General features: G+C 50.8%; 1 protein-coding gene and 2 non-coding genes across 3 annotated transcripts in view; 1 reads left to right on the top strand and 2 right to left on the bottom strand.

Annotated features, from left to right (window-relative positions):
* LOC122389109 (dynein axonemal heavy chain 5-like) overlaps positions 1–22,652 on the bottom strand; it is an 85,701-nt gene that overhangs the window by 23,608 nt on the left and 39,441 nt on the right. The window contains exons 42-64 of the mRNA XM_043380802.1: positions 22,282–22,420; positions 21,752–21,909; positions 14,524–14,642; positions 12,290–12,417; positions 11,874–12,070; positions 11,381–11,575; positions 11,024–11,235; positions 10,665–10,822; positions 10,250–10,392; positions 9,839–9,973; positions 9,505–9,627; positions 9,048–9,165; positions 8,522–8,727; positions 7,928–8,091; positions 7,403–7,525; positions 6,846–7,038; positions 5,700–5,830; positions 5,268–5,416; positions 4,538–4,707; positions 4,085–4,311; positions 3,623–3,845; positions 3,089–3,287; positions 2,609–2,754 (exon numbers count right to left, since the gene is read on the bottom strand). Coding sequence (XP_043236737.1) covers positions 2,609–2,754; positions 3,089–3,287; positions 3,623–3,845; positions 4,085–4,311; positions 4,538–4,707; positions 5,268–5,416; positions 5,700–5,830; positions 6,846–7,038; positions 7,403–7,525; positions 7,928–8,091; positions 8,522–8,727; positions 9,048–9,165; positions 9,505–9,627; positions 9,839–9,973; positions 10,250–10,392; positions 10,665–10,822; positions 11,024–11,235; positions 11,381–11,575; positions 11,874–12,070; positions 12,290–12,417; positions 14,524–14,642; positions 21,752–21,909; positions 22,282–22,420 — 3,756 coding nt within the window. The remainder of the gene's footprint in view (positions 1–2,608; positions 2,755–3,088; positions 3,288–3,622; positions 3,846–4,084; positions 4,312–4,537; positions 4,708–5,267; positions 5,417–5,699; positions 5,831–6,845; positions 7,039–7,402; positions 7,526–7,927; positions 8,092–8,521; positions 8,728–9,047; positions 9,166–9,504; positions 9,628–9,838; positions 9,974–10,249; positions 10,393–10,664; positions 10,823–11,023; positions 11,236–11,380; positions 11,576–11,873; positions 12,071–12,289; positions 12,418–14,523; positions 14,643–21,751; positions 21,910–22,281; positions 22,421–22,652) is intronic.
* Trnal-aag lies at positions 6,610–6,691 on the top strand. The gene has a single exon. It is a non-coding gene; the product is annotated as a tRNA-Leu (tRNA).
* Trnag-ccc lies at positions 18,538–18,608 on the bottom strand. The gene has a single exon. It is a non-coding gene; the product is annotated as a tRNA-Gly (tRNA).

Below are 22,652 nucleotides of genomic sequence, written 5' to 3'. Positions count from 1 at the left end.
GTCGCGAGACGGAGTGGCTGCGACAGCGGCTGTCCGTGGCCATCGCTCGTGGCAACGCGGCCTCCGTCCTCGCCACCGCTCCCCAATCTGGCATAGAACAAGCAGGCCAAACCCGCAGGGCTGCCTCCACCGCTGGGAGCAACCCAGGGACGACGCGCCGGTGGCCGCGGAGCCACGCGGTAACGGCGGCTACGCCATCGGCTAGCTGTGCGCCTGAGGTCGAAATCAGCGGCAAGAGGAGCACAAGAGCCACGCCGCCCAAGGCAGATTCTCCGACTGAGATCAACCTGGGCAACTCGTGCTACCGGCGCGGCCTGGTCAACCTTGGGAACACGTGCTTCATGAACACCGTGCTACAGGCGCTGTTCCATTCAGATCAACTGCGCGGCGAGGTGCTGGCAGCGCGGCCGTCCCCCTCCCGCCCGCACCTGGCGGCACTACAGCGAGTGTTCGCCTTCCTGGCGTTCTCGGAGCGGCCCGTCTACAGCCCGGGCGAGTTTCAGCGGACCGCTCTGCCGCCCTGTTTTGAGCGGGGCCGGCAGCACGATTGCTCAGAGTTCCTCCGATGCTTTCTGGACGCCTTGCATGAGGAGGAGCGGTCTCCGGCAGCTTCCCCTGCCGCACCGGTCGCGGTCCCGCCGCCAGTCCCTCCAGCTGCTGCCACCGCACGCAACAGAGACGACTCCAGCGTGCCGGGAGCAGCGGCGATGGAGCGGCCGCGGTCCCGGCGCCGGCACCGTTCCTGCGACACTGCGCGGGCCGGCGGGAGATCGCCGCCGGTGCAGCTCTCTGACCTGGCCAGCGACGATGTGGTGATGGCAGAGCCGGCCGGAGACAGGGCGGAGCGGACTGCCGCGGAGGGGGAGCCCTCAGAGTCACCGGACACCGGCGGGACGCAGCAGACTGATCCGGACGGCCAGGCGCAGGGCGAGGTGGTGCGTGAGCACGGTACTGGCGATGCCGGAGCTGAGGAGCCGCCCGCCGGCCTGGTCCGTCGGCTACTGACCGGACGGGCTGAGACTACGTTCACCTGTCTCACGTGCGGCGGCGCTTCGCGCCACGAGAACAGCGTGACGGACCTGCACCTGGCTCTGCCGGAGTCGGTGACACGGTCACTGACGGCAGCTGCCGCGGGCGCCGGGGGAGCCGAAACTGCGCCGGCGTTCGGCCCCGCGCCGCGGCCGGTCGGTTGGCGGGGCACGCCACCGACGGACAACCAGACAGAGATCGAGCTAACCGTATCGCAGCTGCTGCTCGACTACCTGACGCCGGAACGACTGTGCGGTGATAACCAGTATTACTGTACCAAGTGCACCGGCCTGCGGGACGCCGAGCGCCAGCTGCGACTGCTCTCTCCGCCAGCCAACCTGGTCGTCTCCTTGATGAGGTTCGCGGTTGACCGGCGCACCGGTGCACGCCGCAAGGTTCTCACCCCTGTGGAGCTCACCGAGTGGCTGACAGTGCCGCTAGCCACCGGCCCGCCCGCCCAGTACCGGCTGTATGCAGTGATAGTCCACGCGGGCCATTCGCTGGACGCTGGCCACTATTTCTCATTCTGTCGCGCCTCCGGTGGCGGTGGTATTGATGGGATGGACGATACCGGCTGGTGGCGGCTGGACGATACGTCAGCGGTGCCGGTGCCGGCGGCCACCGCGCTGGGCCGGCCGCGCCGCTCCACCGAGGCAGCCTACACGCTGCTGTACCGGCTGACCGATGCAGCGGTGGCGGGGGCGGCGGGCGGCTTGTCGGCGCTGGCCGCCCTGCCTGGCCCGCTGCGAGCTGCCGTGGAACGAGACAACGCCGTCTTCCGACGGGAGCGGCAGAGCCGGACGGCCGGCGCACTGCCGATGGTCCACGACGGACGGCCGCCGCCGGGTGCCGGCTGCGGCGGCGACAGCGGGCCCGGCGTCCCTCGGATGCGTCAGCCGACGACGAGGCGAAGCGGCCCAAGCAGGAGAACGGCCACAACGGCGTCAACGGCCAGGCGGCGCCCCTGATATGCGTCCGCTAAAATAAAGTGCTGTGTAAACTGTAATATGCATATTATATATACGATAATACAGAACTGCTTTCCAAGTTTAACGTGCCCATCAAAGCCATAAGTACGGCTTGTCCCACTCTGGCACTGAGTTCAACTTTCCACCAGGCGCACACTATCCCCGTCAGGAGTCTCGAATATCGAGCACCATACAGCTGCTGCCTCTCAATGATGCTATTTTCGCTCTCATTTTCAGTCCCGCACCCACCCGTCACCTCACCTTGAGTGACTCGACCCAGGAGGGTTTCGGACAGGGCGCCTGCAGGTCCTACACCCACCCATCACCCACCTTGAGTGACTCTACCCAGGAGGGTTTGGGACAGGGCGCCTGCGGGTCCCGCACCCACCCAGCACCTCACCTTGAGTGACCCGACCCAGGAGGGTTTGGGGCAGGGCGCCTGCGGGTCCCGCACCCACCCAGCACCTCACCTTGAGTGACTCGACCCAGGAGGGTTTGGGACAGGGCGCCTGCCGGGTCCCGCACCCACCCAGCACCTCACCTTGAGTGACTCGACCCAGGAGGGTTTGGGACAGGGCGCCTGCGGGTGCTACACCCACCCAGCACCTCACCTTGAGCGACTCGACCCAGGAGGGTTTGGGACAGGGCGCCTGCGGGTCCGGCTTCACCGGCTGCAGGTGCTTCTGGAAGAGGATGAGCACGCAGTCCATGATACGCATCACCAGGTGCGGCGGACGGCCCAGCTTCCTCACGGTGGCTGCGGGGACGGAAAGGGGTCAGCAGGGCGGGAGGCGCACGGCAGATGACAGCGGGGCGCACGGCGGGGTGGATGGAGAGGGGGTTTAAAATGCGAAAACAATGCAATGTTCTTTGTTAAATCAAGTGGGATTCGACTTCTTCCTTTTTGCTGTTTCATCGTATTTTTAGTTTCACTCTTTCTTCGTAAATTAAAGAGATAGCGCAAACCCCACGAGCTCCCACATTTTTATCTGGACTGGACTTCTGGATGATTTAGCTAGCCAGGGCCTGGTTGGATTTGCATAACATTTTAAACCCCGCCTGGCCCACTCCGATCCCCCCTCCTCTCTGACCTATGTGAGCCGGTTTGATGGTGTTGAGCGCGGCCTCTGCCATCTCCAGCGCCGGCCGGGCCAGCTCCAGCTTCTGCTCGGCCAGCTGTTTGTCGCAGGCGATCTGGTCCACCAGCGCGATGGCGCGGTCCTTGACACGGACCATGTGGTCACGGATGGTCTCGGCCTCCTCGGCGCGGCTCGTGACCGCCTCCAGCACCTGAAGAGGTCAGAGGAGAGGAGGGGTCATTAGCCACCGAGGATTATGCCAGTCTGTGGATCTCGTGCGGTTCAGAGATGTACACGAGGAGCCAACCGAGCGCATGGCCATCGCAATGCAGATGTATCACGTCATTAATTGAAACTTCCCGTTGTCAGCCACTAGCATCCCCAAAATTTGTCGTCAGGGTCCCCTTTAAGCAGCTGACCGTCCCCCTCCCACCTACCGTCTCGCTCGACCATCCTGTCCTATACCACCATCCCACCAACCAACCGTCCTGTCTCACCCACCCTTCCCTAATGTCCCATCCCACCCATTCCGAACACCCTCCTCACCTGTTCAGCCTTAGCAGAGGCCTGCGCCAGCTCAGTCTCCGTGACCACCAGCTCCCGTTTGAGGGCCTCCACTGTCAGCGACGCCTCGTGCAGCTTGGTGAGTCCCGAGCTCATCCGTTCGGCCAGCTCGCCAATCTCGGCGCTCTTGTTGCGGTACACGGTCTTGTACGAGTTGAGGAAGGACAGGTAGGACTTGGGGGTAACGTGAGCTGAACGTCGGAACCTGGGGAGAAGCCGCAACGACGATGGAATTAGATGAACGGTATAAGGTTTGCGCCCTTTAGCCAATATACGCCACCACTCAAAACATATCCCTGGCTCAAGTTCCTTGGTCAGGACAGGTCTTTGAGCCGAGACCGAAGTAGCTCTGTGTCCTAGCCTCGAGGCAGAACTGGACACAAAAGGCTGAGGAACAGCTGCACGCGATAGTCTGAGAAAGGGCTGAGCCCGCATTGGCCTCACCTGAGGAAGAACTGGACGCAGTAGTCTGCCACGGTGTCCTGGACGGCTCCCATGGCCTGCACCAGCTGGTCGCGTACGCTCGGCTCACAGGCCAGTGAGAACGTGCCCGTGAAGTGTTCGGCCACAGCGATCAGCGCCTGTTTGGGCCACGGCTGGAACCAGTCCACCGTGCAGCCTGACACCAGGCTGGGGAAGCGCAGCGCCCGCGAACGGAACTTCTCGCCCACCTGACCAGTCGCAACGAACGGGTTAGTTATTGGTAAGGTACGGCTCTTCTCTTCCGCAAATGAGGGCATCGGTTGACAGACAAGGATATTTCGTGGAAGTACATTCGGTCCATTCCAGAGCTGGTGATATTTTTACGTTTGCATATGTCATGGCAGCAAGCCATTTACATCTCGCTCTGACCCTTCCGCTCTCCGCCGGCTCTCATCGTTCCCCATCAGCTCTCACCGGTGAGAAGCAGAGGACCACGTGCAGGTTCTGTCGGACCCGGCAGAGGAAGTAGTCGGCCAGCGTCTCGGGAGTGGGTGGCCGCCGCGGGTGTTCGCGCTTCATCACAGGGGTCAGCTCGGCACATATCTCCTGCATCTCGTCCCGGTTGAACAGGTTGGAGATGAGACCTGAGTGCAGTGTACACCCCATGGAGCAGTCACGTTGGTTAGAATACGCCTATTAGGGTACATCAACAAATGAAATCAAGCAGTAGCCTTATCGTCGAATATGTTCATGATAATCCTAGAAAAGAACCTTCTCATTGGTCACCCCATTGAAAAAATTAAAAATAACAATTCGCCTTTTTAATATAATTCTTTCCTTTCCTTGTTACAACGAACATATTTTGGCGCTGACTTATATGAATTACAGGAAAATATTCGCAATCAGCCCTAGCCCCTGACGACACAGGCGGCGCCGGGCATTAAAACGGTTGTACGATGATAGCTCTGCGTGCTTGGTCATGGCTGCGCAGACTACATCAGAGCAACGTTAAATATCCAACTGGTAAATAAAAACCCGTTCTATTTATATCGGAACAATAACGAAACTTTGATTTAGGGTCAGTCCACAACTCAGCAATGAGCTACCAATCAGCAGTCAGTCAGTCGACAGTCATATGGTCAACTATCAGCAGTCGGCAGTCAGCAGTCCGCAGTCCGCACTCGCAGCCAGCAGCGACCCTCACCTGATGCGAGCACGTTGTTGATGTACTCGAGGAAGCCCTCCTCCTTGATATCCTGGTCGGTGAAGATGAACGCCGTGCCCTTGCCCTGGACGCCGCACGTGCGGTACAGCACCTTCAGGTCCTCCAGCAGGTTGTTGGAGTTGTACGACCTGTCGATCGGTAAACATTTACATCTCTGTGGTGTCCGTGCGATAGTCGATACAGTTGTTGGTTACGTCGGATAGACGAGCAAAATCAGCCAGTACATCTGGCAGTGAGCTATACTAACCTTGTCCACTTGTATCTCTATAAGTAAGTGAGACTCCGTAGTCCGTTTATACTACCGCCCCTCGACTGCTTCCTAGACCCTAGTTCCAAGAAGGATAGTTCATATCCCCTATGTTCAACTGTTATCGGTAGCTGCCCTTTGAGAACAACGTTGACCCGACCCACCTGGTGATGGTGAGGTTGAAGGTCTTGTAGCTGGCGATGAAGGAGGCCAGCTTGGTGAGCGACTGTTTGCCGGAGCCGCCGACTCCCACCAGCAGCGCGTTACCGCCCGGGTTACGGATAATCCGAGATATCTGAGAACGACGGAGCTGCCTGAGCCTCGGGGCCATACCGACCAGCGGCCAGCCCGCGCCACGTGAGGATCGATTTTATATGCGATAATTGCTGTTGTTTGTGACGGTTTTCTTTTGATGGCTTCGGCTCGTCCGGTGCGGTTTGTTTCTAACTGCAATTTGCATGATGGTCGACGAGCGGGAATTCGAACGGAACGAAATGCTACCAAAAATTGTTTTACGGTAAGAGTAAAGTCAAAGTTTAAGGATACTTATATAATAGTACCATGCTTGTGACCAATATTGAAGCATGACATTTGTCACAGACAGGGGCCGGGCTAAAACAAACTCCGACTCCGCCCGACGAAACGGAGTCGGTCGGAGTCGACAGTCCGACTCCGGTTAGAACTAACTGTCGACTCCGACCGACTTCGACTCCGCAGACCTGGCAGGGCTGCGGAGTCGATGGATTTTAGGTGACTCCGACTCCGGTTTCCAAAATCGGCTCCGACTCCAAAACTCCGGTCAGAACTGTCGACTCCGACTCCGCAGCCCTGGGACAGGCCTCACCTTTGGACTTCAAATACCTACGCTCTAATACGACTATCAGTGAGATTTCGCCGTATAAAAGCACGCTATAAAGAAATTCACACCAAGTCACGGTATTCAAGTTTGAAGAAAAAATGTCAAAATAATATAAATAGTTTCCTTAGGGTATACTACCAAAAAATGTGCTTAACCTTCCCTTGAAAGACACAAAACATTATTTACATTGAAAATTCGACACGCAATTACCAGCTGGTAGCGTGGCCGAGCGGTCTAAGGCGCTGGTTTAAGGCACCAGTCTCTTCGGAGGCGTGGGTTCGAATCCCACCGCTGCCAAAACTTTTCTCCTGGTTTGCGGGGCTGGCCCGTTTGCTCCGTGCTTGCGAGTAGCCACCAAGGACTGAGGGCGAACGTACAACTTCTGCTGGAAGCCCGTTCCAATAATAAATACACCAATTCGAATTCCATCCTCCCCCAGCCTCCTCCGTACCTTGATCAGATGCACCATGGCGTCCATGAAGAACACCAGATCCATGCCGACGCCGCGCACCATCTCGTTGTACTGCGCCAGGAACATGACGAGCCGCTCGCGGAGCGCACTGAACGACTCGATGGGCTCGTACACCTTGGGCATCTCCATGTCGATATCGTCTCCCTCGTCACCGGTGGGCTCGGGCGCGTCCCTGGCGGAGCGGACGGGGACGCGTCAGGTGGTCCTGCCGTTGAACGGCCCAGGAATCTAGAAACTAGCTCAGTCGAAGGTATTCTGGCCGCTCATGGAAGCCATAAAAATATGATTACAAAGGTTTATGCTCGATTAAAAATAAAATAATAACCGAATGAATGATCAATTATTTTCTGAAACGAATGGGTACGATGATGCCTGAAAGCATGAAGATATATTTTATTCTGGTCCATACGCATATTGAGCACGGTTCAATGCAAGCAATGCAGTCACGATGCAATGCAGGGTAAATCGCTAAGTTCTCACAAAAGCCCATAACGAGCCCGCCATGACCGAAAAGGTCGTCGTTTTCGCATGTTTACCGGAGGAAGTCAACGAAGAAGAGGTCCGGCTGCAGCATGTCCCCGTACTGGACGCCCAGGTACTTGTGAACCGTCTGCTGCAGCTGAACAGAGAACCACTCGCCGTCCTGGGCCGTGGTAAACCTGGGGGAGACACAGGTCGGGTCAGGTCAGGTCAGGTCAGGTCAGGTCAGGGAGAACCACTCGCCGTCCTGGGCCGTGGTGAACCTGGGACAGGTCAGGCCAGGTCAGGCCGGGTCAAGTGAGGATTGCTAGGTTAGGAGCAGATGGGAGGCAGGGAGGGTGGAGCTAGTCGTTCGAGGCAGGGACCATTATTTTAGACGTCACCTCCGACCTGCCTCGACATTAGCCGTTTCGAAAATACCTACGCAAATACCATTGTCATTCACATTCAGCTAAGTAAAAACCATGTTATATACCTGAAGGAACACAATTGCGTCCGTCGCCCGATTGTTCTTCTCTCACCTCAACCCCACCAATCACATAGCTCGTCCCATCTCATCTCCGCCCCCCCCCCCTCCTCACCTATCTGCGATGACGCGCGTGCACTCGTGTTTCCAGAGCGCCATCAGGATGGCCTCCGAGGTGACCACTGTGCTGAGCGTGCCGATGACGCCCTGCCAGATCCGAGACAGGTCGCGCAGGTTGAACACGTAGTGGAACTTGGCGGGCGTCGGCAGCATCCGCGTCTGTCCGGGGACCGGGACGACATATGAAGACCGCGTTCAGAGGAGGCATTATGGTATATCACGCATAATACCTCCCGAACCTATATCATTTAACTGTGATTGTTCGTCGATGGAACACTCCGAAAGTAATTGCTGTTGTGACAGAATACGTGGGAATCATATTTCGTCACATTTGGCTTATTTTTCAACTAACTATTTTAGATTCAGTCAGTTGGCGATCAGATAATGCTATTGTGAGATGCACGTCCCCGTGCGATAGTCGGAATTAATCACGACTGTACATTTGTAATTTTACTCCGATTCAAGAGATTGCGACATTCCATCAGTACTAAAACGGCATCAAATGAAATCCAAAGACGTTTATAAGTACCCTCGATTTTCCCCGTCTTAATCTCGTATATCATACGACTTTCCCTGACGCGACACCAACCTTTGTGGCGTGCCACAGCCGGCGTGTGACGGGCACCAGTCGCTGCACCAGCTGACGCACCTCGTCCGTAAAGCCGCGCTTGGCGCAGTAGTGACCGGTGGCGATCGTGCCGAAGATGAGGTCGATGGACGCGTTCGAGGGCAGCGTGCAGTTGAAGATGGCAAAGTGCCGCTTCAGCCGGTGTGGGATGTCATTTCTGCCGCCGCCTGCGGAAACGGTGGGGCGATGAGTAGGTATGAGATAGGGTTCGGGGCGATGAGTATGTATGATATAGGGTTCAAATGTGTTATAGGTAAGTAGCCCTACGGCACTATTTCAGGCCGTGACAATTCTGAGTAAACTGTCACGTCCGTCACCAACGTCGCCAGCGACGATGGGATACCGACACATAGCTCGTTTGCACTGTTTTATGACTGTGAACTCCCACCCCTACAGCAATGTCACCCACCGGGCTGTCCCATGGCGGCCAAACACTGGACCACGTGATAGAACTCCCACCCTAACACCAGACAGTACTATCACCCACCGGGCTGTCCCATGGCGGCCAGACACTGGACGTCCACCACGTGAGTGAACTCCCCCGGCTTGTCCAGGCTGTAGAAGCCGTTCATCTCGATGGTCTGGCGCACAATCTCGTTCGTCACCTGTCGATAAGTCGCCAGATCATCATTACAGCCCTGACCAGCGACCACTCGCTCTATGAGGAAATACGCGAACGTGAACATGGGCGAGTGAGAACAAATACTTTTCCACACTTAACTGTAATTGTGTCTGGACGACGGTTATACAAAGCGACGAAAAACGACGCACGATGGATGGCTGGGTCGGAGAACTTTTCAAAATCAACTTCTAATTACAGCTATAGTTGGATAAAACTGCTTACGAACGACTCCACAGTCAGTTCGGCTTTCGCCGTTTTAGACATGAGCTCACACAGGCTGCCCTGTGTCCGACACAATGAAGTGAGGGCAACTATCCCTCACCTGGTCTCCCCACTCGTTCACCCTCGGGCTGTTCAGGTCGTCAATGAAGACGAACATCTTTTTGCCGGCCGGAGGACCGTACGTCGAGCCCATCCGCTTGTCCAGGAAACTCTCCATCGTCCGCTGTGATAAGAATGGTCATTTTATCACTTTTAGCAGCACTCCTCACGATGGGCTACGTAAAATTTGTGTGCTGTATCAGATTTACTTTCGTAGTTCCCGCAGGGACAAGACTCCAGGGGCGCTTTGGCTATTACGGTAGGTTAATGAATAGCGTCGGTACACTCCCAAGAAGTGCCATAGCCGGATAAACGGGCAGAGTCGGTACACCCACCTGGAAGTTGACGGGCAGAGTGGCGGACGAAAAGTTCATGCGCCGACTGACACACTCGTCGGGGTTGGCGCGCTTCATGAACGCCTCGACCATGACCGTTTTGGCCGAGCCCGGCTCTCCGAGCAGCAGACACGGCTGGACAGAGACACGAACAAGTGTGATGCTACAATGACAAGTTACGTCAGTTGTGACGTCTGCGGTATGACATGCACACTGAACGTTCAATGACATCCAATTGGACGAGTCTGAAGTCATGTCCAATATAAATCGACCACACATAGCACAAGGACTGGAGCATACGCTTTTCAGTCGTAACGCAAAAAATCATTAATCTCGCACTGCTTTTATATAAAACTGTCCCATCGGATCCATCTGCGCCATCCCCCTTACACTCGTATTCCACTCCCTCACCTTTCCCTGTCCGGCGGCCAGGGACAACAGGAACTCTGTCCGCACATTGTCCACGTTCGGGACGAGGATGGACGGAAAGTCGGGGGTGGAGCTCTCCGGGTAGACGTAGGCGGTGACCCGGCTGCGCCACGGCTGCCACGCTCCTGGCCGGCGGCGGATATACGCGGGGAGCAGTTTATAGAGACGGCAGAGCAACTAGCACTAGGTAGAAAGAACGCGCGTATCGTCCAGTAGAGGACTCTGAACGATAATGACCAGATTCGGAAATTGAACGATACGATATTAACAATAGAGCAGTCTGTTCATTAGGTATACTCAAGCAGTGTTTTAATTCACAAATTGCACGGTACTAAATATAATAAACACAGCCACAGCATTCGGGTTTTCTCGAAGCGGTCTCAATGTCCCGAGTTACCTGCGTCATCGATGAAGTAGTCGAAGATGGTCTCTCGCCGCTCGGGCTGCGGTAGCTCCCAGTCGGGAAACTCGGTCCTCATCTGCTGCTCCAGTTTGGCTCTGTCGTCTGTCTCCAGGAACGCTCCGACCGACCACATCAGACAGAATGTGTACACCCTGTGAGCGGGAACATCGACGGAGAGGCTCAGAGAATGAGTGAACGATGAACAATTATGAAGCTGTAACCGAACTTTGCCTCGTTTAAACATCAAAGTAAGATCCTACAGGAATACCATCCACAAAAGCAAATACATCGCAACGAAAATCAGTCGCATTACAAGACGAACTTTATCAAGTAGAAAGAAAACACTAGCTGACCTTTGCAAGTAGGCCCTGAAGCGGGCGGTGTCCACGGCCGGGGCGGCGGCGGGCGCGGCGGCGGGGTCGGCCGGTGGCGTCTCGCCCTCCTCGGCGGCGGCGGCAGCGGCGTCCGAATCGTCCGGGGCGGCGGCGGGGGCGGAGGCCGCCTCCCGCTCCTGCCACGCCTCCTCCGGCGACTCGGGCAGCATGGCCGTCAGCAGAGTCAGGATCTGAAGGGATCAGACATCAGAGGCGTCAGGACCTTCATTGTAAGCCAAAGCTATGCATACATTCTTCTTCCGAGTATCTAAGCTCATGATGAATCGAACTTCCAAGACTTGGCTTTTATTTAAGTTGCTCGGACTTCTGGCACACCTGTGTGATGATGTTGACCTCGAGGACGGGCATCTTGAAGCGGAGGTTCTGAGTGCTCCACACGTAGAGAGAAGAGAAGCTGGCGTCAAACAGCTCCCGCAGCTCCTCCAGCCAGTCGGCCTTGGGGTCGGGCCGGGCGCGCAGCCACGAGGCCAGGATCGGCTTCCAGTCCAGACCAGAGGAGCTCATGTACACCTGCCGTCGCGGCACCAGGAGCCATTCTCAGTCAAATGCGAGATCATTCGGCATCAGATATAACAAAGCTCTGCTTTCCCTAAATGTCTTAGCAATTGCGTGATACAACCGGCAATTTATAACACTCAAGTTGGAGTTTTACAGGACCATATTGACAAATGAACAAAGGGAGAATAAGAACCATCGTCATTCCGTTTTACTAGCGGCACTTTGTGCCGCCATGGCCGACGAGAGTTGACACTCTCACCATGCCGTTTCGGTAGAAGGTGGCCAGGGCGGAGCTGGCCACAGTTCTCACCATTCCGTTTCGTGAGACGGTAGCCGGCGAGGCGTTGTCGATGTCCTGCGGCTCGAAGATGACCTTGCAGGTGGCGGCCATGGGCAGCCGGTCGCCGTTGGCCAGTGTCAGCGTGCGGTTGTCGTCCAGCACAGAGTTGAGGTTCTCGATCCAGATTGGGTCCACCGGTCCGTCCAGCACCAGCCACGTGTACTCACCTGTCCCGTGAGAATATCGATTGCAAACCGAACGAAAATCAATCGCAAACTCAAATTAGATTACAGAATATCTATGCCATGTGTGCAATTGTGTATAAGACTTTGCACAAATTACGGAAGCCGACGAAATATTTAACAGCATATTCAAGGGAATGAAAACAAGTGTTATTCTCCACTGTCCCAGTGACTGTCCCGAGTGTTTTGTCCGCGGTGCCGTACCTTTTTTGGCCTTCATGGTTTTGCGCCAGAGTGCGCTGAACACCCCGTCTGTCCAGTCGTTGGTGGCCACGTCCAGCCGGCCGAACATCTGGGCGGCCGTGATCGACTTGGGGTTCATCCGCATCTCCCTGACAGAGGGCAGCCAGGGCAGCGGGCGGGGTCGGTCAGAACGCCTACCCGAATCTGGCCGTGAAACATTCGTGAGGCCACAGTGTAACTCTTGACTGATCTAGTTCTCCGTTAGTCAACACCGGTCTACACTTCACCAGCCGAATCATTACTAACCCACTCAGCACACTACAATGACACCTGATCACCACTCCACCATTGCCATTGCACTGCTGTCCCCGTTCCCGACTCCCGAGTCCCACCCACCGAACCTGAGACCGTCTCGGCCGTCACTGGCAACATATTCCGCCGTCGCACTGTCGGCACGATCCACTCTCGCCGGCGTCGTATTTCCCTCACCCCGTCACCTGACACCCTGCTCGCCCGGGGCGGTACTGGAGTCTGGGCTCGCTCTCGGCGCCCCGGGCAGTGAGCGAGTGACCCCTCTCCCCGCCCCCACGGGGACAGTCGGAGGGGGAAGCTGGCGGGCGTCGCGCCGCTGATATCGCAGTTCGGTTTACGAGGCGTTCATGCTAGCAGCCCACGGGACGGACCGCGTCTCACCTCCCGAGAAGATTGACATTTGTGACGGGAAGGCAATCGAAACGGTGATTTTATACTGAGCCTAGGACAAGCGTGATGAGTTTTGCATCGGGATGCAACTCTTCTACCCGCGTCGCAAAAAAAAAGGTGAGCTCACCGATTGTTGGTAGGTATGTAGCATGCATTGTAAAATCATCTGCCGGCAATTATGACGAAGTCTTTCATCAGATAACCTTACGAGTATAACTTAACAACACACGTGTGACGTAGACTGGAAATGTTCTTGTTCATGACAACTACTGTTAACGCCAGACCCCTTGAGACCCTAATTTTTCGCGATTACTTTTAAATGCGTGAAGGAATTTCAACCAAGCTCAGGACATGGCCGTTTCAAGACAGGCCGAAACTTTTACAATTTAGATATTTTATCGCCATTTCAATATTTCAGGCACTTGTCATTGACTCGTAATGTTAACTGTTTTTCCATCCTGGATAGAGGCTTTCTACGTCATATGACATTAGGCTCCGCCCACGACTGCGGCATTGACCCGTGCCCATCAGCGACCTCTGTACAAACGACACCCCTGCCATCTGTGAAGGACTATGAATTTCGCTGACGCTTCACGTGCTATGAGTCAATTGCAGCAGACGGTCAAGTAAATGTTAGGCTCTTGTTGACTCTTGTATACAGGACCAAGAGGACCATCACTCCTCAACCTACTACTCAGTCGTGCTTCGAACAAACGTTAACGATTCCTAACAAATACGATTTTCGATGTAGGGTATCTGTTTGAAATACGAGCGAGCCGTATGATGTGAAGCTCAGGCAATTAACTTATTATTGCGTTGTTCGATGGTTGCATAGCGATGTACAAATCGGCAGCTACTTGGTGACATCCGACATCCCATTATCGCATTATCTGCAACGCCATAGGCTTTAAATACAGGTGAATATTTCCTAACCTTATGTCAGTTATATGCAATCTGCCCGTCATTTGCAGCTTATAAAAAAAAAAAAATATTTCAGCGAACATGAGTGGTGGATGCGCATTGAGTGGTGGATGCTCAATGCGCATTGTAGAAGCAATGCGCAATGAGCATTTATGACTCCTTAGTCATCATGTCGCTCTCTGGGCACTGTCAGCCAAGACGCTACGCACAACTCCGCCGGCTTTCGGCACCGCTCGCCCGTCGCCCGTCCCCGCTCCCCGCCACAGCGAGAGTGACCGCGCGCCGGCCCGAAACCGCCGCAGGCCAAGACCACAGAGGCGGGGCTTAGCTGTGACGTCATAACGTATCACAGACTGACTGGTGATAGCCTCTACACACCGGATGAAAATCTTGCTCGAAATTTAACATTACGAGTCAATGACAAGTGCCTGAAATATTGAAATGGCGATAAAATATCTAAATTGTAAAAGTTTCGGCCTGTCTTGAAACGGCCATGTCCTGAGCTTGGTTGAAATTCCTTCACGCATTTAAAAGTAATCGCGAAAAATTAGGGTCTCAAGGGGTCTGGCGTTAACAGTAACATTCTTGAAGCTTTAAGTATGTATGAATAGTATAAAATCGGCGCTTCTGACCTGTGCACGGATCCGGTGGCGGTGAAGGCCTTCATCAGCACCTGGATGCAGCTGGTCTTGCCGGATCCGCTAGGACCCAGTGTCATGATGCCGTGACGCACCAGCTGCGTCTCGTACAGCTGCGGCACGGCATAGCACCCGGGTTATAACGCAGCCGATAATACCGGAACAGGATGGTGTTACAGGGGTTCGATGCATTTGAATGGAAAAAAGGGGGTGGAGCCGCAATTACTAAATTAAAACGGCATACGGGGGATAACCAAGACACGTACATACACTGTAGGAAAACTACAGGGGCATTCCACGATAGATCGACCAAAGCCGTACACCCTCATATTTTGTTTTTTGCTTAAAATTGGTCTAATGGGTTGTGATGGGCGGGGAAGCCAGCTGTGCCAAGGATTTTTTTTCTTCGAACAACGGTTTCCGAGATATAGCCTCAGGCAATTCCTGGAGGTCACGCTGCAACCCTATGTTTGGCGGCCTATAACTCAAAAACTATTGGTTTTCTATGATAAAAACTGTATATGGTTCAACTCACAATCAACAAACAAACATTTTGGCTATCTCGGATTTTCAATTTTTGAAAATTTTGATCACGTGACATCTTGACCTTTTTTTCGAAGAGTGACCTTGATATGTTCCCAACTGAAAGTCGCAATTATGTCTGATGACGATTAAAGCCTCATCAATTGTCATTCATATGCGAAAATAAAAAAGTGGCTATCGCCCTGCGTTGACCTCAGGTCAGGCCATTTTTATGACCTGTCCATTATTACGAGCGGGAGCGACGGCGAGATCTCGAGAATAAAGCAAGATAGCGACAAGCGGTAAACGGTACAGGATTCACACGGATAAGGTCTACAATTTTTACTGAGGTCATTTTCAGGTCAGGTCAAAAATGACGTCACAGGGGTAAAAAGGAAGTCAAAATAGTTTTGGCTGTACCTTTTGATCTAATAAAGAAAGAGACGTGGAACAGGCACCATTGTGCTTGCTTTCGCCTAGCGCCAGTTCGTTTTGAATTTCAATACCGATGACCTAAGGTCAGGTCAATTTCTTGACCACCCCATTATAAGTCAATTGGGGAAAAATCAGCTCCCTTATTTTTACACTAAAACGCGTCGGAATTGCCTAATATACCATGAGTGACTTCATATCCGACTAACTTTGACTACCTTGAGACCTTTTTTGCTCTTGGTTAACTGTGACGTTGCTCTTGGGTCATGTGACGTCATTAAAGGTCACCAAATGGTTTTTTGCTCATAACTCCTTACAGGTTTGAGATACAGCCGCGCGGATAGGCTCATTGTGTTCAGCTCGTCAAGGCCCATCGAATGATATATATGATGACCTTAAGGTCAGTGACCTAAGGTCAACTTTTGACCTTGACCTTTCAAGGTCAACATACACATGTTTCGATGCGGATCGACGAGAGGATCACGATGGTGCTATTAGTTTGTTCGTAGCTGGGATACTTTGTAAGTTATTCGAGAAAAACTTCATATATATGTAGTGCCGCCATTTAGACTTTCTTTTTACCCCTGTGACGTCATCTTTGACCTGACCTGAAAATGACCTGAGTAAAAATTGTAGACCTTATCCATGTGTACCTTGTGCCGTTTACCACTTGTCGCTATCTTGCTTTGTTCTCGAGATCTCGCTGTCGCTCCTGATCGTAATAATGGGAAGGTCATAAAAATGACCTGACCTGAGGTCAACGCAGGCCGAAAGCCACTTTTTTATTATCGCATATGGATGACAATTGATAAGGCTTTAATCGTCATCAGACAAAATTGCGCCTTTCAGTTGGGAAAATATCAAGGTCACTCTTCAAAAAAAGGGTCAAGATTAGAGTTCTGCACGGCTGCAATTTTCCACAGCCTAGCCGCCCCGCAGCCGTGGCTCCACAGCCACAGCCGCCCACAGCCGTGGCAAACTGTGGGCAGCCAGCCGTCAGCCGGCCGTGATGAAATGCAACCAAATAGTATATAATAAGTTGTTTTTAGTTGAAACATATAGCCAAAAGCACATTGCAATGGGCTATAGATTCTCAAGCTCATGAAGCATCATAGGCTAAGTGGTTGTGTATCTGGCTTTAGGCCGAAGGCCTGAAGCCTGATGCGCATCGCATGCCTACACAAGCCCTTGCAAGGGGTTAAGAAAGATGGGTAGGTTAGGTAAGGTAGGTACCTACATCAACAGAAAACATAAACAACGAACCAGAATAGAAGCACTAGCAGTGTAGAATAGACATCTAATGCCAAATCCTGAAGCATGGTTGTGGGACAGAACAACAGACCCTGATGCTTTTCATTATCAATGTTAGGTATGGAAAATGAAACTGAAGTTGATGGACAAACAGTGATTGTCTAGTCAAAACTCTTGCTTCTTTCTTACCCTGCATATTTTCTGGGGTGTGATATGCCAGGCTTGAAGCAACCTTCTGAGCAAGTCTCCAACTAATTTGATATGCAAGGCATCAAAACACTAGTGAGCATCCAAGAAAGAAAAACATTCATCTATTTTGATTTTTCCAAATAATGATCTTCGCTCAAATCCCCAAGGACGTGCGATTGCTCTTTCAATCAAAAATTTTACTTGAGTCAAATGACGTAAAAAGCAAAGAAGTGGCAATAAATTGTTTTGTGTCACCATAAACAGCCATAGAAATCATAATTAATCAATAATAATGCTATACAGTTAAAAATTTGCTCTCAAACAAATATCAATTATCAAATTTTTACATTTTTAGAGGAAGACGTCATTATATTAGTAAAATCAACAGCTCGCGTAAGAAATATTGTGTTCAGGGTTTTCACCGTCATGTGAATTACGTGTTCAGGGTTTCCACCATCATGTGAATTAACCGTAAATAAGGTTCATACTCACTTATAATCTAATTCCATTGGCTTCGTTGATCAGCATTTTCTGTTAGCGGTCACTCACACGCCAGTTAGAACATAAAGCGCCAGTTTTATATTATGTAATTGGACTTGCCGAAAATCCAGAAGTACATCTAAGAGTTATTTTAGATAATATTTTATGAAGCCTTTACCTGCCTTTACCTAGGCGTGATTTCTTTTTCTATTACCTGAAAGAATTATTGAACGCTCATCTTCAATAGCTGTAAGGTGCTCTCCTAATGACCAGGTAAGATTGAGATTGATTTGAGGGGGATGTGACAGCAACATGTTGCATTTTCTGAAACTGTCAAGCTATTGATGATGAAGGAACAATTGGTGCCTATAATTAGTATTCTGTACCAGAGTGCAAACTCTTCTACAGCAAATGGTAAAACCATTACAGGTTTTCAAAGGCTTCACCACTTTCAATATTGCTGGGCATCCTTTGCATGATTTTTACAGGCTAGGCTGCTTATCAGAATGTAAGATTAAGGATTTAAAATTTTATATTTGAGTACTTAAGATTGAGCTTGAAATCTCACAGCCGTGGCCACAGCCGTAGCCGTGTTCTTGGAGATATTTGCAGCCGCCCCGGCCCACAGCCGTGGGGCTGCAGCCAGCCGCGGCTGCAGCCGGCCGGTGCAGACCTCTAGTCAAGATGTCACGTGATCAAAATTTTCAAAAATCGAAAATCCGAGATAGCCAAAACGTTTCTTGGTTGATTGCGAGTTGAACCATATAAAGTTTTTACCATAGAAAACAAATAGTTTCTGAGTTATAAGCCGCCAAACATAGGGTTGCAGCGTGACCTCCAGGAACTGCCCGAGGCTATATCTCGGAAACCGTTGTTCGAAGAAAAAAATCCTTGCCACAGCTGGGTTCCCCGCCCATCACAACCCATTAGACCAATTTTAAGCAAAAAATAAAATATGAGGGTGTTTTGGTCGATCTATCGTGGAATGCCCCTACAAACAGTGGAACCAGAAAGTCATGTCAGGAATTGAGTATTGAACGGAAGGCGGGCATGCATCGATCTGCCGTGTAGTGACTAGTGAATGGGGTCCTCGGCAGATCTAAGCAGGACGAGTTGATGGAGTGAGAAAACTCGTGCGCCGCCCGGGAATCGAACCCGGGTCGCAAGAATGGGAATCTTGCATGATACCACTACACCAGCGGCGCGACGAGTTGTGCCCCATGAGTTCTCATAACAAGAAGAGTCAAGCCTCACTTTTTTTAGTCTTTCTCTCATACTGTGCCCATTTTTATTTAAAGGGACCCTCCCACCTTCAAAAAAGTTAATGAATTGGCATAAAAGTGATGTAGCGTGAATCACAAAGAGCGAAAATGAACATCTACCAAATTTTACCGGAAAATATTCACCCGTTTTCGAGATATAAGACTTTTATTTTTGTTTACTTTTTGGGAAATCCGCTGTTTCTATGACGTCACATAAAGGTTTTCTTTACGTCGGCATTTGGAAGCAATAGTTTGGTATCAAAGTGCGACAAATATTGCGCGAATGATGCGTTTATCTTATCAAGGTCAATATATGATGGCCAATAAAGGATTCCAGGACAATTCTTATGGTATTTCTTCGTATCGCAATTCTTCGTCTGCAAATCTTCGTCAGGGCATTTATTCGTACCTATCGCATTACTTTGTCTCGCACCAGGGTATATGTAAATCGGCTCGCATTTCTTCTTCAACGCAAATATATGCAAGAGTAAGCATTGAGGGACAAATAAATGCACCGACGAATATTTGTAGACGAAGAAATGCGGACGAAAAATTGTGCTACGAAGAAATGTCATGCGAGGATTCGTTCGGGTACCATGACATTTATGTGATTTCAAAGTCAAGGTTCACAGCTGATCTGCTAAATCAAGCCAAGAATCCAAACTATCAAAAAACTATAAATATTTGTTTGTCTGTCACAGAGGTCTCAAGCAATATTAGGTTGACATATGTTGAATCAAAAATCTACTGCCACAACTCACACCTCCTGCCTTAGTTTATCATTGTTGTTTTAACTTGCTTTCAAGAGAAACAGAAGCCAGTATCTGATATCACTTCAGATGATTGTTTCAAGATCTGAGTTCAAATGGAAATAAAAGCAAGATCAAGATGAAACAGGGATTATTGCTGTTAAAGTAGTTTGGCCATGATACAACAAGCACATAAATCATTAGCCAAATCAAATACTGGTTGGTTTGTCAAGATGTTTGTTGTCTGTCGTCTGTCGAGCTGCTATGAACACTGAACGCTCTCACTCTTACTTTAAAGAGAGTAGTTTAAGTTGAATGGTAGTGAGCTGTAATTAGACAAAGCAGCTATTCAGTGCTCACATCAAGCCAAGCTAGGAAATGGCATCAACTGTGGTGGGAGGAAGCAGGTTCGGGAGCCCTATGTTGTAAACTTCTGTTATGTCTTGTGTTTGATCAACTGATGTTTTCTGCTCTGTTTTGTGCAGTGATAGTAGCAGGTAACTGCATGCTTGTCAAATTATGTGAATAAACGAATTCATAACATTGCATTTTTCTCTCCATGCAAGGAACAAGTAAGATGTTGTAGAAAATGTAATAGAGGCTGCATTGCTGATTTTGCACTTTATCAGAGCTTTATTTAGAATTGCTTTCCTGAAAGCTACACACAGGCCACAGTGCTGAAATTCACAATGTCATAGCTTTTGGCAGAAAAAAGAAAAGACTTACCTAGGTAAAATTGGCTGAAAGTATGGCAGAGCAGGTCTTGATGCGTATGCCCATCCGTGTGCTTGCCGAAGCCGAACTGACTGCAACACATTTAACTCTGACCCACCATGGTGGCTGGCATATCCTGAACTTTCACCACTCTAAACAAGACAACTTTCAGCCCTCAGCATTGTATTAAAACACTGTACAAAACACTCAAAATTTGTTTCAGTGCCATCCACGGACAACATCAGTCGCCATTCACCAGGCCAGTAAAAACAGAATAGATAATAGCTTCAAACCCATGTAGTCAGAGTTACTAGGTCTGCACCTCAAAACAAAATCCAGGTGACATTCACCACGCCAGTAAAAAACAGGTACTTAGGTAACGTAACAGCTTCAAATCTGGTAACATGTTGGTCAGACTTTACACTACCATATTTACATGGAGTAATATGATACCAAACAATAGTGCAACCATTCTGGACAACAAAAGTGTATGATAAAATTAATTTAGAATACTCTGGCAGCATGATTTACGAGCACAGGCAGGTGTTACCTACCAGCCTTCTCAATGCTCGTAAAACCAACATTGTAGTTTTGATTTTACCTTACATGATAACACACTTGGCTGCAATGGCACATTTAATTTAATACTGTGAAAAGACCAGTTATAACCACTTCACAAGCACAATTACACCTCATGCCGACATCCTTTTCCAAAGACAGTCAGCAGCGTCTTTCGTCAAAACTGGAAGATAAATCCCCTTTCAACTGTTAACATCAAAAATATTTCTTCATGGTGTGACTGTGATCTCCATATGGAAACCTTGCAGGAAAATTATTAATGTCAATTGTCAGCTCTTCAAATTTCTTTGGACTTTAACTTGCAGTACCATATCCAGTTTGCTTTGATATTTTGTTTTTTATTCCATGTTGAAGTTGAACACCAAGCTCCAGATATAGCAGGCAGCTTGATCATCTTCGGCCTTGGTATAATATCAGTCCAAGTTCCAGTGGTGGGTATCTTCTAATATTCAAATTAAAATGAAAAGCAATAGGCTTTCTCAGCGCCGACGACGGATTTCACGTTGATAAAAAAGGGAGCTCAAGGTCAGCAAAACTCGGGTTCAAGGAATGGCGGGCGTTGAAATGACTGCTGACGTCATCAAAAAACCGCTAATGGTTAAGAGATAGGGACTAAGCTGGTCCCACCCTGCAAGTAAAGGGAAGAAATTTCTTGAACACCATAAAGCTACGGGGGTTGCGACCAGGATAAATGGTGGTTTCTGAGCCTGGCCGCAAACTTGGCTATCTCAACTCAAAACTAATGTTAAGGTGGGATGGTCCCTTTAATAGTCGCGATATTCAATAAATATAATATAATGACGAAATATCAACCAGTAAACTGTATTTTAGTGCCACTCCACCCCACCCATCCGACAAAATGCCTACCCTTTGCCTGCAGCGTCATCTAGCTCGCTAGCGCTCGCCGCGACATCTACAACTATGTAAACTGATCCTTCCCTACGTTCCCGTACGGCGTACACAAATGCACATCCAAAAAGCACGCATTGAGTAACAGACGTAGCCGGCGTCAGACAGCCCAATCCCATCATTCCCGATGCTCACCTGGATGAGTTTGAGCGTCCAGGGCGGGTGCGCCACGAGTCCCTCGCGTGCTGTCTCGTTAGCGATGGCCGTCTCCAGGTCCGGGTAGCCGGCCTTCTCCAGCGCCATGTTCGGGAACAGGTCGTTGATTAGAGACAGGAACAGAGGCTCGTCCTCGTCTGCAAGGCGTGAGAGGTGGGAGAGATGTCGACGGGTTCATGGTGTGGGTGTGAGTGTTGGCCTAACTCACTTCGGTTGGTCAGGTCACCTGAATTCAACATTGGCGATTGAATGGAAAAATAAGCTGTGCATGAGCAATTTAGAGAAGACGTCTTATGCATGAAAAGTGCAACTAAAATAAGTAAGCAGTCACTTTGCTAACTAAAAGGCATCTCTCCTTTTTACTTATATCTCACACCATTCCACTTCCACTAACTACATACTGACCAGCCGAAGTCGCACTGACCTAACAGACCAACATACCGACACTGACCGAACTACTTGACCGACAAGACGTCATACTCGACACTGACCGCTCATACGACGCTTACCGATCAGTTTGGAGAGGTTCATATCTCGCAGCACCCTCATCACGATCGTCGACTCAGAGTCCTTGGAGTTTTTCCGTTTGGCAGCTCCCAGCGTTCGCAGCACGGATAGGATGTTACGCAGGCCGAAATCGTAATGCACCTGGACACAGAGGCGTAAAATGGATTGGGGATAATATAGGAGAAGCTACACCAAGACATCTAATCTTCACTTTCGTCAGCCACCACTAGACATGGATTGTGGAGCTCGGTGACATGCGGGTTAGCGCCACTTATAACATATATGTAGCATTGCATAATCTCCCATTTGGTACCCGGCAAATAATTATCTTACTGGGACGCATTATGCACTCGGTAGCAAAGATGCATCCGTT

This window comes from Amphibalanus amphitrite, unplaced genomic scaffold (assembly GCF_019059575.1).
Source record: "Amphibalanus amphitrite isolate SeventyFive unplaced genomic scaffold, NRLGWU_Aamphi_draft 000344F_arrow, whole genome shotgun sequence".
NCBI classification, from domain to species: domain Eukaryota; kingdom Metazoa; phylum Arthropoda; class Thecostraca; order Balanomorpha; family Balanidae; genus Amphibalanus; species Amphibalanus amphitrite.
This window is presented reverse-complemented; position numbering and strand designations above follow the sequence as displayed.